This window comes from Centruroides sculpturatus, unplaced genomic scaffold (genome assembly GCF_000671375.1).
Source record: "Centruroides sculpturatus isolate CEXI.00-Female unplaced genomic scaffold, Cexi_2.0 scaffold2944, whole genome shotgun sequence".
NCBI lineage: Eukaryota > Metazoa > Arthropoda > Arachnida > Scorpiones > Buthidae > Centruroides > Centruroides sculpturatus.
In genome coordinates, this window is record NW_019387029.1 from 1 (window position 1) to 15,530 (window position 15,530).

A 15,530-nucleotide genomic window follows, 5' to 3' on the forward strand; every position below is an offset into this window, starting at 1 on the left:
TAATCTATATAAATATATAAATATTTGATTAATACCTGTAATTAATGAAGAATCATTCATTTTAAACGCAAATTGGATTTGAGCCATAGAGAAGTTTTAGTTATAGCTCTAATGCTACAAATATAACATTTTCTTTCTCTTGCACAAAATAATAAATTAAAAAGCGTGAAACTTTAGTAACATATATTCTATATTTTATTAGCTTAGGATCTCATGCAAAGAACTCTGACAGTTTATTACACGAGAACTTGAGCCGTTGCTTTTTTGGCTTCTGTTTAAATCTTATCCTTATGTTAGTCTAACCTAATTTTCATGTAGAAACTTTTTATGTTGGCATATTCTTTATTTATTGATTTAAGTTTAATTTGTAGTGTTTAATAAATCATAATTTTTAGATTCTTATTATAATTTTTGTATTTTAGGCGTTGCAGATCAGAATGTATAGATGGATATAATTATCCTGATGGTTCGAAAGAAATAATAACTACTTGCACTAAAAGTGATGGTAAATATGACCCCGTAAAGGAAATTCCTGATTGTGAAATCGCAGGTAAAATTTATTACAAATTTTTAAAGCTTATTACATGCTACTATATTTTATATTATTGAAATTCTTGTTTTTCTTTTCTTTCTTCTTCTAGAGATTTATGATTTTATTGTAATTATATTTTAACAATACAATATGAATTATTCGGAAGAGCATTAAAAGTATTTTACTAGTTTTATCTACAATAAACATGTTTAATTTAAATGACTTACTAACAGTATATAGGCCATATAATATTATATTATACGAAATAATTCGTAACCATACTAATAAATGCTCGTAGATTCTACAATAGATATAACAAGCCTATTAGTTTAAAATAATAAGCGAAAATTTATTTTCAAGTAAATTTAATTGAAAATAATTCATTCAAATGTATGAAATTATAATAATGTAACTACGTATTAAATTTAATATTACCTAATGAAGATTAAATGCTTTACACTTCATCTCTAAAATATTATTTTCTTGTGTGAAATAGAATAGGCTCTACAGAAATCCCGACAGAGATCACAGCTCTCTGTCTGGATTCACAAGCCAATTTTATGTTAATAGGGCAATTTGGTACTTAATTATAGTGACCCTAATATTTAGTCTATTATGTAAATAGCGAGTTTTTGTTTTTTAGTTGATATTTTTATGAGTATTTATTAGGAGAGAGGTAAATATTTCATTTGTGACTGACCTGTATATCATCTCTTTCAGGCTCTTCTCATAATCCTAACAACAATCGTTAAATGTAATTTGAAAAAGTCGCTAATTTACAATTATAGTTGAGATAAAATTATATAACATATCTCATTTTTTCTTATTTCTACGGTACTTTTCTTAAAATTATGATTTATTTTCATTGTAATGCAACCATTATCAAGAACAAATTGAACAGAAGCCAGCAGGATCTATTCAGACACGGGCACGTGATTTTAACCTCCAACTAAAATTACTTTTAGTTAGTGATAATAAAATAAATAAAAATATTTTTTATTTATTTTATTAATTTGATTCTTACATTTTTATGACTTCTGGAGAAAGTGGGCTCAATCTAACTAACCAAGGACTGCATCTTGTTTCTTTACGAATTTAACAGTTTCTTGCGTTAACAAATATACAGTGCTTAGCCTACTGATCCAATTCAATATTAATTTTGCACAAGGTTCTTAAAATGAAAAGTTGTAAATTATATAAAAACAATAACAAATAAACTTATATTCTAATATAATGTGAATCATTATTATCAATAAATTTTGTTTAAAAAATTTTGTTTAAATTTTAGGTGTTGAAGATACAGAAGACAAAAACTCCACTGAAGCAAACATTTGAATTTTAAGTCTTATTTTATTAATTACGGAAAATATTAATCATTCTGAATACTACATTTAATTTTAATTGACAAAAAGTAAAAAAAAAAATCGAAATATTGTGTAATTTAACTTTTCATTTAGTTATTGAAAATCTGTAATCTCATATAATAAATTATATATATTAATTCAATTAATATCATATGTAATGCACAATGTTAACAAAAATTTCACCCAGTTAATTATTTCAAAAGCTAATAGGAAAATAATTGTAAACCTTTAGTTGATGTGTACTATGTCAGTCATACTTTAAAATGACCCAGTGTTATCTAATTAAATGATGATGCAAATTTCTATTCTTTCAGCTCTTATATAGAAGAGGACGGTTGTCATCTCAGCCCCTAATGAAAATAGGCAAAATTATCAATTATATATATGTAGCACATAAAAGTATATGTACAATTTCTTTTTAGTCCATTCCTAAATATTAAGTGGAATCTTGGAACAGGTAAATGATTCACTGCATAACACTCAAGGCGGTAGCAGTGCATCACTCCGTAACACAAAGGCAATTCAGGAGTGGTTGAACGTGTGATTATGTTTAGGTTAGTAATGATGTGGCTATGCAAATAATCCGATTCAATAGAAAATATGAAATACCGTTAAATTAAACACACAAACATCACAGACGTTTGTATATGCCGTTTAATATGACATCTGTACATGCCTGTACATAATATGATATGGATATGAACATTTTCATATCCGTATTAATGCTAACTTGAACCTAACTATATATTTAACCATTTCTTCAAGACAGCGGATGGCCGCGCGGTTTAACGTGTTTATCGCTCTGTGAGACCCGGGAAGGAATCCAGATAGGTCGAAAAACATTAATAATTTTTCTTGGATTGTCCGTCCCAAATATGTCAGGCTCATCGCCTCTCCATCCGGCCGTCCAATTAAGACCCTAACTTAACTCTCGATGAATTTGATTAAAAAAAAAGTCTTCCCAGCACCCACAGAGCGAAAAAAATAACCATTAATACATTGCATTCGTGTTATGCAGTGATGCATTTTGTGAAATGAAGCATCTACCTTTACATTTGACAGCGTGTTTCCAGAATAGGCTGTCAAATATGCAATCCCACAGTAATTCCCTATCAGTTTTTGAGATAATGACCGGGGAGAAACCTTTTTGTAATGAAAATTTTATTTACTTTTAAAATGTAATATCTTCTATGATTTTGTTCTTAATAAACTATGGCATTATTACTAATTATACAAATTATGAAATTTAAAACTTTTTAAAAATTATTTACCAATTTTATTCGTCTGCTAAAAATGTTTTCTTGAATTTAAAATTTTTATTTTAAATTTATTAAATAATGTATGTTTTAAACAAGCTTGAACGAGCGTTTTATACGACATTAAATTAAATTTCACAGAACCAGCGAGATTCCAGTCTAATAATAATTTCGGATGATTATGAAATTATAATTTTTTGTAACTTCATCAAAATGGTTTAAAATAAAAAGCATCCTTATTATTTGCTGTCTTGATTGAAACTAATCAAATTAGCAGTTATATTAGTTTTATCGCCTAAAGTGCTGCAATAATATCAAAGAAAAAGCAAAGGAACCACACCTCTTTATATGATACTTCGAGAGATATAGCCCTGAGAAATCAGCGTACAGCCTGCTTCCAAGCACTATACGGAGTCAGGCTGTGTGCTCCGCTAAGATTATCGCATGTTTAACACACAGCGATCAGACAACTAACGTTATTTATCGGTAAAGAAAAGTCCGACATGTGACTCTTTGTCATATATTCACGTCCAAATGTGGAAACCCAACGGCGGCAGTCTCCATCTTGCTTGCGGATGTCATGCTTGAAAATAATTTCTGGGCACGTGATCAGTGCCTGTAACAAATAAATGCATTAACTTCTATTGACCAAAAACAGTATTTATCTTGAACCACTACTACTACCTACTCCGTGCTCCGTGTCGGTCAAGGCTCGGTATTGCTTGCCTTGACTACGCTCCACTTATCGTGGTGTGCTTCGGTGCTCGCTATCGCTCTCATCTTTACGCCCGCATGGCGGCGAGCCTTCTTACCCCCTAAAACTATATCATCTTCACGAACAGTCAAGTGGGCACAATTGCGTGCTAAATAGTTAAACGCGATAGTTCTAACAGATCGAGAGTCGCCACGCGTACTACGCGCGACTCCGATAGCGTGAGGCTGATTTCGGGAGGCCTATATCTCGTAATGTAAAGGAATGGTTCCTTTTTGACTTTATAACTCTATAGCTATAGAGCGATAAAGCTTTTTGGCTCCCTGCTTTATAGCTCTGTTAAAGGTCCCAACAATATTAATCACATCTGCAATTGTACTCAGTTTAGAATGTTCATTTATCCGTCTACAGTTCTGTACCAATCTTGCTTTTTTTTCTTATCTGCAGGGAATCTAAATAATCGAACATACGAAGATTTATTTTTACAATTTGGTCCCACGCAATAGCCCATTCTTTCACTTTATGAACACTTAAATAGAGACGACTCACACAGGAACCTCGTATAAGGTATATACTCTATCGATAAGCCTCAAAATGGCCGTTGCCGCAAAGGATCATGGGATCGTGTCCAGACCTATTTTTATAGACCTTGATATACGTTAGCATCGAGTTGCTTAAGTTTCCCGATACCATTTAAAACTGTGTGTGGTGTCATCTGTTGTGGTATTTTATTGAAAAACTTTTTATATTTTTAATTTTATAAGAATGGCAAAAAGCTGTTATAAGTAAATTATTCTGGAATGATGATGTTCATAGTTTATTTAAATATTCTCTATTATTTTTTATATAAACAATATTTATATAGCCCAACCAATTAGTGTCAGATCCTGTATCCTAGGTGGCCATGAAATTGGTCTATCACGTTCAATGCATTGTTCTCCGAACATGTCATTATGCTTGTCACTGTTACTTTGATAGTAAATTTGCCCCATTTCACGCAGAGAATGAAAAGAGACTTTATTTTTACGGCATTAAAAAGGTTCCTCGAAAATATTAAGTTTTAATTCTTATCAATTTTTTCTTACAAGCATATTTTCTGAGATATTGCCTTGTAACACCTTACGTATACATACTGTACTAAGTAGACCTTATTTTACTACAGAGATATCCGACGCTGTCCGAGCTAAAAATAATAATTACTTTTATATGGTTTAAGTGTAATTGTTTAAAAATTGGCCGATTTATATTTTACATATTAAAATATAAAATAAATTAACAATATTTTGTGAATAATTCATGAAAAAATATAAAATAATAAATATCAAATTATGCATCTTGAATATATTTTATATTTTTAATGGTTGTTTTTATTATTTCTTCTGCAGGACACAGGGTAGTATCCATTCTACTTACGCTGATAAATTGCTCTTATATGGCATAATAAACAGTATTTCGAATTTTGGTACCAAGGGAACTACTTTATTAATTTTTAACTCAATCATACCATTACATTCCTTGTAAGAAGTCATCCTTAATAAACCCTTTCGAGCTTTCTAGTTACTTCACCCTTAACTTCTGTAACGTACAGACACTCATTCAAAAATATATGTATTTATTGATTTAATTGTATAATTAAATAATTACGTATGTTACATTTTTTTTTGTAAATTCTAAAAATAAATAAGATTATTTCCGAATATGTTACATATTGTTGATCCATGTAACTTATTATATGAAATTACAAATTATCAGTAACAAAATAATAATTCAATGAGTTAATATTCTCGATTTTCTGGATTACAGTATTTTATTTCGAGTAAAATCAACTAATATTCAGAATGATTAATATTTCCGTAATTTATATTCTTATTTGGGAAGAAAACTCAATGATATTATTGATAATTTAGAAAGCTCTTCTTTACCTAAAATAAATATAGATGATTTTTTTAATCAAAATATTTATTCATATTATAGTAAAATATATTGAATATAAATTTTAATGTTTACATTTAATTTAGACTTTATATCGTAAGGATGATGTGCAAAACTAATATTAAATTCCGTCATTAAGTTTATGTTTTAATGTAAGAAACTAACTGTTATGTTAGATCGTGAAAGAAACAAGATGGCTAATCACAAAGATTGAGCCCACCCTCTTCAAAAGCCATAAAAATACTGTATATGAACAAAATCAACAAAACAATTAAAAACATGTTTTTCACTTCTAACTAAAAGACTCATTTTTACATATAAGACTAAACTTTGTGGGAATTCTTCGTGTCCGAGACTTGAATTGAATGAAACTGCTGACCTCTCTTCTATTTGAATCAAATAACTATTGCATTAAAATGAAATGAATTCTAACAGAATAAAAGGCAACAAAAAGATAAGTAAAGAATGAAATCTGTTATATAATTTTTCTCGATTTTGGCTATAAATTAACGAATTTTAGTAATATCATCGCTAAGGGATAAGAGCATTATACACACAGTATATGAAAACCCAGGCTAGTATTTTTTATAATTTCGACGATCTTAATCTTATTTAACTTTTGTTCAAAGAAAGAAAATTATTTTATTTAAACTCAAATTAACAAATTTAACAGAAAAAATTTGCAAGATTTTTCCACCGAATACACTTCCTTCGTGGGTGATACATTACGATAAAAAATACTCATCGAAGGAAGTGTCACAAAAAATCGGGAATTGGACTAACCACCAGCTCCCTGCATAACCTTACCAAATTTGGTCATCAGAATAGTGGGTGGAATAACCTCCAAATAACAAGAAAGGGGAAAGTAGGTCAAGAGAGAGTTCGCCTGTCCTTTTCGAAGTGATCATTCCCGCCGTGCTCCACGCTAATCTCGATTTCCCATCATTTTTACCAGACCTTGGTCATTCTGAACTAAATACTGTGGACTGTTCTAAATACTGTGGACTCATCGTACCCAAGCCTTTCCCTCTTCCGGACGTCCAATCTAACATTACAGATCCACGTATTTATCGACTCGCGTACTTGTACGTAGTTGTAAACACTCTCTCACGTATAGGNAATAGCTTATAAGAAATAATTATAGCTATGATTTGTTTCTAAACTTGGAATTTGTTTTAGTAACTGTTTTAATATGCAGCTCTCCCTTGATAGTCCGACGTTTTTTAATCCGACATGCTCAGTAGTCCGACGCACCTCCCGTCAAAGTACCCGTCCCCGTTACGTGTCTGTTTGCACAGAAGCATGTCGCAACGTGAATCTCCCCATCCAATTTTTACACGATGACACACATTTCGTGTGTTTTCTGTGAGCAATTCTGTTCGAACAGTTGGAGTAGGGAATATTGTAAGCTACCGCTAGCAAAACAATGCAAAATATATAATTATTTTCGGTAATCCGGACACTTTTGGTAATCCAACACCCCTTTGGCCCCATACCTGTCGGCTATTAAGGGAGAGCTGTATACTTAAAGTTGTAAAATCTATTAATATCAGAATTCAATATAATAATTATTTGAAATTAATTTCTATTACTTATGTTTATTTTAATATTTACAAACTGTTCAGGGTGTAATCATGCTAAGCCACCTCTTAGTGGATCATTAACATGCAAAAATTATGGGGAAACAGAGTAAGTTTTCTTAAATCTTCAGTGCTTTTATTTACAATTTAAATTAATGTGACAATAAACTTATTTATAGATTCTGTCAAGCAACATGCATTGACAAATATAAATTTCCCGACGGTTCAATCGTTAAGAGCTACAATTGCTCTTTCAATGGAAACATATGGAGTAAAATTGAGATAATTCCTGATTGTGAACCTGCAAGTAAGAAAAATATATATATTAAGTAGTGAAAAATTAATTTGAATTAACTTGTAATTTGAAAATAATTAATAAAATTCGAAATTTATTTAGTACCTGGTATCGGTTGTAATATTGTTATAGGACAAAAACAATTTTCTGTATGTGTGACTGATCCAAGAGTTCAGTAAGTTATTTTTATATTTTAATTTCACATTTTAATTATGTTAAATATCATTAATCTATATAAATATATAAATATTTGATTAATACCTGTAATTAATGAAGAATCATTCATTTTAAACGCAAATTGGATTTGAGCCATAGAGAAGTTTTAGTTGTAGCTCTATAACTACAAATATAACATTTTCTTTCTCTTGCGCAAAATAATAAATTAAAAAGCGTGAAACTTTAGTAACATATATTCTATATTTTATTAGCTTAGGATCTCATGCAAAGAACTCTGACAGTTTATTACACGAGAACTTGAACCGTTGCTTTTTTGGCTTCTGTTTAAATCTTATCCTTATGTTAGTCTAACCTAATTTTCATGTAGAAACTTTTTATGTTGGCATATTCTTTATTTATTGATTTAAGTTTAATTTGTAGTGTTTAATAAATCATAATTTTTAGATTCTTATTATAATTTTTGTATTTTAGGCGTTGCAGATCAGAATGTATAGATGGATATAATTATCCTGATGGTTCGAAAGAAATAATAACTACTTGCACTAAAAGTGATGGTAAATATGACCCCGTAAAGGAAATTCCTGACTGTGAAATCGCAGGTAAAATTTATTACAAATTTTTAAAGCTTATTACATGCTACTATATTTTATATTATTGAAATTCTTGTTTTTCTTTTCTTTCTTCTTCTAGAGATTTATGATTTTATTGTAATTATATTTTAACAATACAATATGAATTATTCAGAAGAGCATTAAAAGTATTTTACTAGTTTTATCTACAATAAATATGTTTAATTTAAATGACTTACTAACAGTATATAGGCCATATAATATTATATTATACGAAATAATTCGTAACCATACTAATAAATGCTCGTAGATTCTACAATAGCTATAACAAGCCTATTAGTTTAAAATAATAAGCGAAAATTTATTTTCAAGTAAATTTAATTGAAAATAATTCATTCAAATGTATGAAATTATAATAATGTAACTACGTATTAAATTTAATATTACCTAATGAAGATTAAATGCTTTACACTTCATCTCTAAAATATTATTTTCTTGTGTGAAATAGAATAGGCTCTACAGAAATCCCGACAGAGATCACAGCTCTCTGTCTGGATTCACAAGCCAATTTTATGTTAATAGGGCAATTTGGTACTTAATTATAGTGACCCTAATATTTAGTCTATTATGTAAATAGCGAGTTTTTGTTTTTTAGTTGATATTTTTATGAGTATTTATTAGGAGAGAGGTAAATATTTCATTTGTGACTGACCTGTATATCATCTCTTTCAGGCTCTTCTCATAATCCTAACAACAATCGTTAAATGTAATTTGAAAAAGTCGCTAATTTACAATTATAGTTGAGATAAAATTATATAACATATCTCATTTTTTCTTATTTCTACGGTACTTTTCTTAAAATTATGATTTATTTTCATTGTAATGCAACCATTATCAAGAACAAATTGAACAGAAGCCAGCAGGATCTATTCAGACACGGGCACGTGATTTTAACCTCCAACTAAAATTACTTTTAGTTAGTGATAATAAAATAAATAAAAATATTTTTTATTTATTTTATTAATTTGATTCTTACATTTTTATGACTTCTGGAGAAAGTGGGCTCAATCTAACTAACCAAGGACTGCATCTTGTTTCTTTAAGGATTTAACAGTTTCTTGCGTTAACAAATATACAGTGCTTAGCCTACTGATCCAATTCAATATTAATTTTGCACAAGGTTCTTAAAATGAAAAGTTGTAAATTATATAAAAACAATAACAAATAAACTTATATTCTAATATAATGTAAATCATTGTTATCAATAAATTTTGTTTTAAAAATTATTTCTTTTTATTTTAGGTGTTGAAGATACAGAAGACAAAAGCTCCACTGAAGCAAACAATTTTGAACCAGGTTCTTAAAAGTTGTAAATTATATAAAAACAATAACAAATATATTCTAATATAATGTGAATCATTATTATCAATAAATTTTGTTTAAAAAATTTTGTTTAAATTTTAGGTGTTGAAGATACAGAAGACAAAAACTCCACTGAAGCAAACATTTGAATTTTAAGTCTTATTTTATTAATTACGGAAAATATTAATCATTCTGAATACTACATTTAATTTTAATTGACAAAAAGTAAAAAAAAAAATCGAAATATTGTGTAATTTAACTTTTCATTTAGTTATTGAAAATCTGTAATCTCATATAATAAATTATATATATTAATTCAATTAATATCATATGTAATGCACAATGTTAACAAAAATTTCACCCAGTTAATTATTTCAAAAGCTAATAGGAAAATAATTGTAAACCTTTAGTTGATGTGTACTATGTCAGTCATACTTTAAAATGACCCAGTGTTATCTAATTAAATGATGATGCAAATTTCTATTCTTTCAGCTCTTATATAGAAGAGGACGGTTGTCATCTCAGCCCCTAATGAAAATAGGCAAAATTATCAATTATATATATGTAGCACATAAAAGTATATGTACAATTTCTTTTTAGTCCATTCCTAAATATTAAGTGGAATCTTGGAACAGGTAAATGATTCACTGCATAACACTCAAGGCGGTAGCAGTGCATCACTCCGTAACACAAAGGCAATTCAGGAGTGGTTGAACGTGTGATTATGTTTAGGTTAGTAATGATGTGGCTATGCAAATAATCCGATTCAATAGAAAATATGAAATACCGTTAAATTAAACACACAAACATCACAGACGTTTGTATATGCCGTTTAATATGACATCTGTACATGCCTGTACATAATATGATATGGATATGAACATTTTCATATCCGTATTAATGCTAACTTGAACCTAACTATATATTTAACCATTTCTTCAAGACAGCGGATGGCCGCGCGGTTTAACGTGTTTATCGCTCTGTGAGACCCGGGAAGGAATCCAGATAGGTCGAAAAACATTAATAATTTTTCTTGGATTGTCCGTCCCAAATATGTCAGGCTCATCGCCTCTCCATCCGGCCGTCCAATTAAGACCCTAACTTAACTCTCGATGAATTTGATTAAAAAAAAAGTCTTCCCAGCACCCACAGAGCGAAAAAAATAACCATTAATACATTGCATTCGTGTTATGCAGTGATGCATTTTGTGAAATGAAGCATCTACCTTTACATTTGACAGCGTGTTTCCAGAATAGGCTGTCAAATATGCAATCCCACAGTAATTCCCTATCAGTTTTTGAGATAATGACCGGGGAGAAACCTTTTTGTAATGAAAATTTTATTTACTTTTAAAATGTAATATCTTCTATGATTTTGTTCTTAATAAACTATGGCATTATTACTAATTATACAAATTATGAAATTTAAAACTTTTTAAAAATTATTTACCAATTTTATTCGTCTGCTAAAAATGTTTTCTTGAATTTAAAATTTTTATTTTAAATTTATTAAATAATGTATGTTTTAAACAAGCTTGAACGAGCGTTTTATACGACATTAAATTAAATTTCACAGAACCAGCGAGATTCCAGTCTAATAATAATTTCGGATGATTATGAAATTATAATTTTTTGTAACTTCATCAAAATGGTTTAAAATAAAAAGCATCCTTATTATTTGCTGTCTTGATTGAAACTAATCAAATTAGCAGTTATATTAGTTTTATCGCCTAAAGTGCTGCAATAATATCAAAGAAAAAGCAAAGGAACCACACCTCTTTATATGATACTTCGAGAGATATAGCCCTGAGAAATCAGCGTACAGCCTGCTTCCAAGCACTATACGGAGTCAGGCTGTGTGCTCCGCTAAGATTATCGCATGTTTAACACACAGCGATCAGACAACTAACGTTATTTATCGGTAAAGAAAAGTCCGACATGTGACTCTTTGTCATATATTCACGTCCAAATGTGGAAACCCAACGGCGGCAGTCTCCATCTTGCTTGCGGATGTCATGCTTGAAAATAATTTCTGGGCACGTGATCAGTGCCTGTAACAAATAAATGCATTAACTTCTATTGACCAAAAACAGTATTTATCTTGAACCACTACTACTACCTACTCCGTGCTCCGTGTCGGTCAAGGCTCGGTATTGCTTGCCTTGACTACGCTCCACTTATCGTGGTGTGCTTCGGTGCTCGCTATCGCTCTCATCTTTACGCCCGCATGGCGGCGAGCCTTCTTACCCCCTAAAACTATATCATCTTCACGAACAGTCAAGTGGGCACAATTGCGTGCTAAATAGTTAAACGCGATAGTTCTAACAGATCGAGAGTCGCCACGCGTACTACGCGCGACTCCGATAGCGTGAGGCTGATTTCGGGAGGCCTATATCTCGTAATGTAAAGGAATGGTTCCTTTTTGACTTTATAACTCTATAGCTATAGAGCGATAAAGCTTTTTGGCTCCCTGCTTTATAGCTCTGTTAAAGGTCCCAACAATATTAATCACATCTGCAATTGTACTCAGTTTAGAATGTTCATTTATCCGTCTACAGTTCTGTACCAATCTTGCTTTTTTTTCTTATCTGCAGGGAATCTAAATAATCGAACATACGAAGATTTATTTTTACAATTTGGTCCCACGCAATAGCCCATTCTTTCACTTTATGAACACTTAAATAGAGACGACTCACACAGGAACCTCGTATAAGGTATATACTCTATCGATAAGCCTCAAAATGGCCGTTGCCGCAAAGGATCATGGGATCGTGTCCAGACCTATTTTTATAGACCTTGATATACGTTAGCATCGAGTTGCTTAAGTTTCCCGATACCATTTAAAACTGTGTGTGGTGTCATCTGTTGTGGTATTTTATTGAAAAACTTTTTATATTTTTAATTTTATAAGAATGGCAAAAAGCTGTTATAAGTAAATTATTCTGGAATGATGATGTTCATAGTTTATTTAAATATTCTCTATTATTTTTTATATAAACAATATTTATATAGCCCAACCAATTAGTGTCAGATCCTGTATCCTAGGTGGCCATGAAATTGGTCTATCACGTTCAATGCATTGTTCTCCGAACATGTCATTATGCTTGTCACTGTTACTTTGATAGTAAATTTGCCCCATTTCACGCAGAGAATGAAAAGAGACTTTATTTTTACGGCATTAAAAAGGTTCCTCGAAAATATTAAGTTTTAATTCTTATCAATTTTTTCTTACAAGCATATTTTCTGAGATATTGCCTTGTAACACCTTACGTATACATACTGTACTAAGTAGACCTTATTTTACTACAGAGATATCCGACGCTGTCCGAGCTAAAAATAATAATTACTTTTATATGGTTTAAGTGTAATTGTTTAAAAATTGGCCGATTTATATTTTACATATTAAAATATAAAATAAATTAACAATATTTTGTGAATAATTCATGAAAAAATATAAAATAATAAATATCAAATTATGCATCTTGAATATATTTTATATTTTTAATGGTTGTTTTTATTATTTCTTCTGCAGGACACAGGGTAGTATCCATTCTACTTACGCTGATAAATTGCTCTTATATGGCATAATAAACAGTATTTCGAATTTTGGTACCAAGGGAACTACTTTATTAATTTTTAACTCAATCATACCATTACATTCCTTGTAAGAAGTCATCCTTAATAAACCCTTTCGAGCTTTCTAGTTACTTCACCCTTAACTTCTGTAACGTACAGACACTCATTCAAAAATATATGTATTTATTGATTTAATTGTATAATTAAATAATTACGTATGTTACATTTTTTTTTGTAAATTCTAAAAATAAATAAGATTATTTCCGAATATGTTACATATTGTTGATCCATGTAACTTATTATATGAAATTACAAATTATTAGTAACAAAATAATAATTCAATGAGTTAATATTCTCGATTTTCTGGATTACAGTATTTTATTTCGAGTAAAATCAACTAATATTCAGAATGATTAATATTTCCGTAATTTATATTCTTATTTGGGAAGAAAACTCAATGATATTATTGATAATTTAGAAAGCTCTTCTTTACCTAAAATAAATATAGATGATTTTTTTAATCAAAACATTTATTCATATTATAGTAAAATATATTGAATATAAATTTTAATGTTTACATTTAATTTAGACTTTATATCGTAAGGATGATGTGCAAAACTAATATTAAATTCCGTCATTAAGTTTATGTTTTAATGTAAGAAACTAACTGTTATGTTAGATCGTGAAAGAAACAAGATGGCTAATCACAAAGATTGAGCCCACCCTCTTCAAAAGCCATAAAAATACTGTATATGAACAAAATCAACAAAACAATTAAAAACATGTTTTTCACTTCTAACTAAAAGACTCATTTTTACATATAAGACTAAACTTTGTGGGAATTCTTCGTGTCCGAGACTTGAATTGAATGAAACTGCTGACCTCTCTTCTATTTGAATCAAATAACTATTGCATTAAAATGAAATGAATTCTAACAGAATAAAAGGCAACAAAAAGATAAGTAAAGAATGAAATCTGTTATATAATTTTTCTCGATTTTGGCTATAAATTAACGAATTTTAGTAATATCATCGCTAAGGGATAAGAGCATTATACACACAGTATATGAAAACCCAGGCTAGTATTTTTTATAATTTCGACGATCTTAATCTTATTTAACTTTTGTTCAAAGAAAGAAAATTATTTTATTTAAACTCAAATTAACAAATTTAACAGAAAAAATTTGCAAGATTTTTCCACCGAATACACTTCCTTCGTGGGTGATACATTACGATAAAAAATACTCATCGAAGGAAGTGTCACAAAAAATCGGGAATTGGACTAACCACCAGCTCCCTGCATAACCTTACCAAATTTGGTCATCAGAATAGTGGGTGGAATAACCTCCAAATAACAAGAAAGGGGAAAGTAGGTCAAGAGAGAGTTCGCCTGTCCTTTTCGAAGTGATCATTCCCGCCGTGCTCCACGCTAATCTCGATTTCCCATCATTTTTACCAGACCTTGGTCATTCTGTTCTAAATACTGTGGACTCATCGTACCCAAGCCTTTCCCTCTTCCGGACGTCCAATCTAACATTACAGATCCACGTATTTATCGACTCGCGTACTTGTACGTAGTTGTAAACACTCTCTCACGTATAGGAGAGTGTTATTTCTCTCCTATAGGAATTACGCTCTCCTATAGGAGAGCGTAATTCCTATAGGAGAGAAATAACATACAGGAAGGAATTACGCTCTCCTATAGGAGAGCGTAATTCCTTCCTGTATGTTGAAAGCTTTCATCTGTAATTATGAAAAATTTTAATTTTCATGGCAACCATGTTGGAAAAATGTAAAATGTTAGAAGAGAAGAACATTTTGATAATTTCTGGTGTATAAAATTATACACCAGAAATTCTCTTTGGGATATTGTATATACCGGTATGCTACGTGTTGCTTATAATTTTCTTTTTCTTATTTCAACTGCGTTCATGAAAATAGTATTTAATTAGGCAACAAGTGTACTGTACAATAGTTAAAGTCATAATTGCATATCAGTCTCAAGTGATCGAAATCATATTTTACGAATTTTAATAAGTTTGTTTTTATTTTGTTAAATGAAATGTTCTGAATTAAATAAACTGTTTTTTTTCTTACATTATAGATAAAATTTATATTTAAAAAATTCGTTTTCGATGTAAGTCTTACCTCCCGCGCTGTACGAGGGTTTTCTGCAT

At 30.1% G+C, this 15,530-nt stretch overlaps 1 protein-coding gene and 1 long non-coding RNA gene across 2 annotated transcripts; both read left to right on the forward strand.

The window, feature by feature from the left end:
- Positions 1–427: 427 nt before the first annotated feature.
- LOC111616067 lies at positions 428–2,925 on the forward strand. The gene is made up of 2 exons (XR_002755187.1): positions 428–550; positions 1,821–2,925. It is a non-coding gene; the product is annotated as an uncharacterized LOC111616067 (long non-coding RNA).
- Positions 2,926–7,390: 4,465 nt separating this feature from the next.
- LOC111616066 lies at positions 7,391–10,986 on the forward strand. Its single transcript, XM_023357500.1, has 6 exons — positions 7,391–7,485; positions 7,556–7,683; positions 7,774–7,846; positions 8,320–8,447; positions 9,720–9,773; positions 9,882–10,986. The coding sequence occupies exons 1-6, from the start codon at positions 7,391–7,393 to the stop codon at positions 9,926–9,928; spliced, it is 525 nt and encodes a 174-aa protein (XP_023213268.1). The 3' UTR covers positions 9,929–10,986.
- The last annotated feature ends 4,544 nt before the right edge of the window (positions 10,987–15,530 follow it).

Coding starts and splice junctions, on each gene's coding strand:
- LOC111616066 (XM_023357500.1), top strand. CDS start 7,391: ATGTTTATTTTAATATTTACAAACTGTTCAGGGTGTAATCATGCTAAG. Junction 7,684..7,773: donor TCCTGATTGTGAACCTGCAA/GTAAGAAAAATA, acceptor AAATTTATTTAG/TACCTGGTATCGGTTGTAAT. Junction 7,847..8,319: donor GTGACTGATCCAAGAGTTCA/GTAAGTTATTTT, acceptor TTTGTATTTTAG/GCGTTGCAGATCAGAATGTA.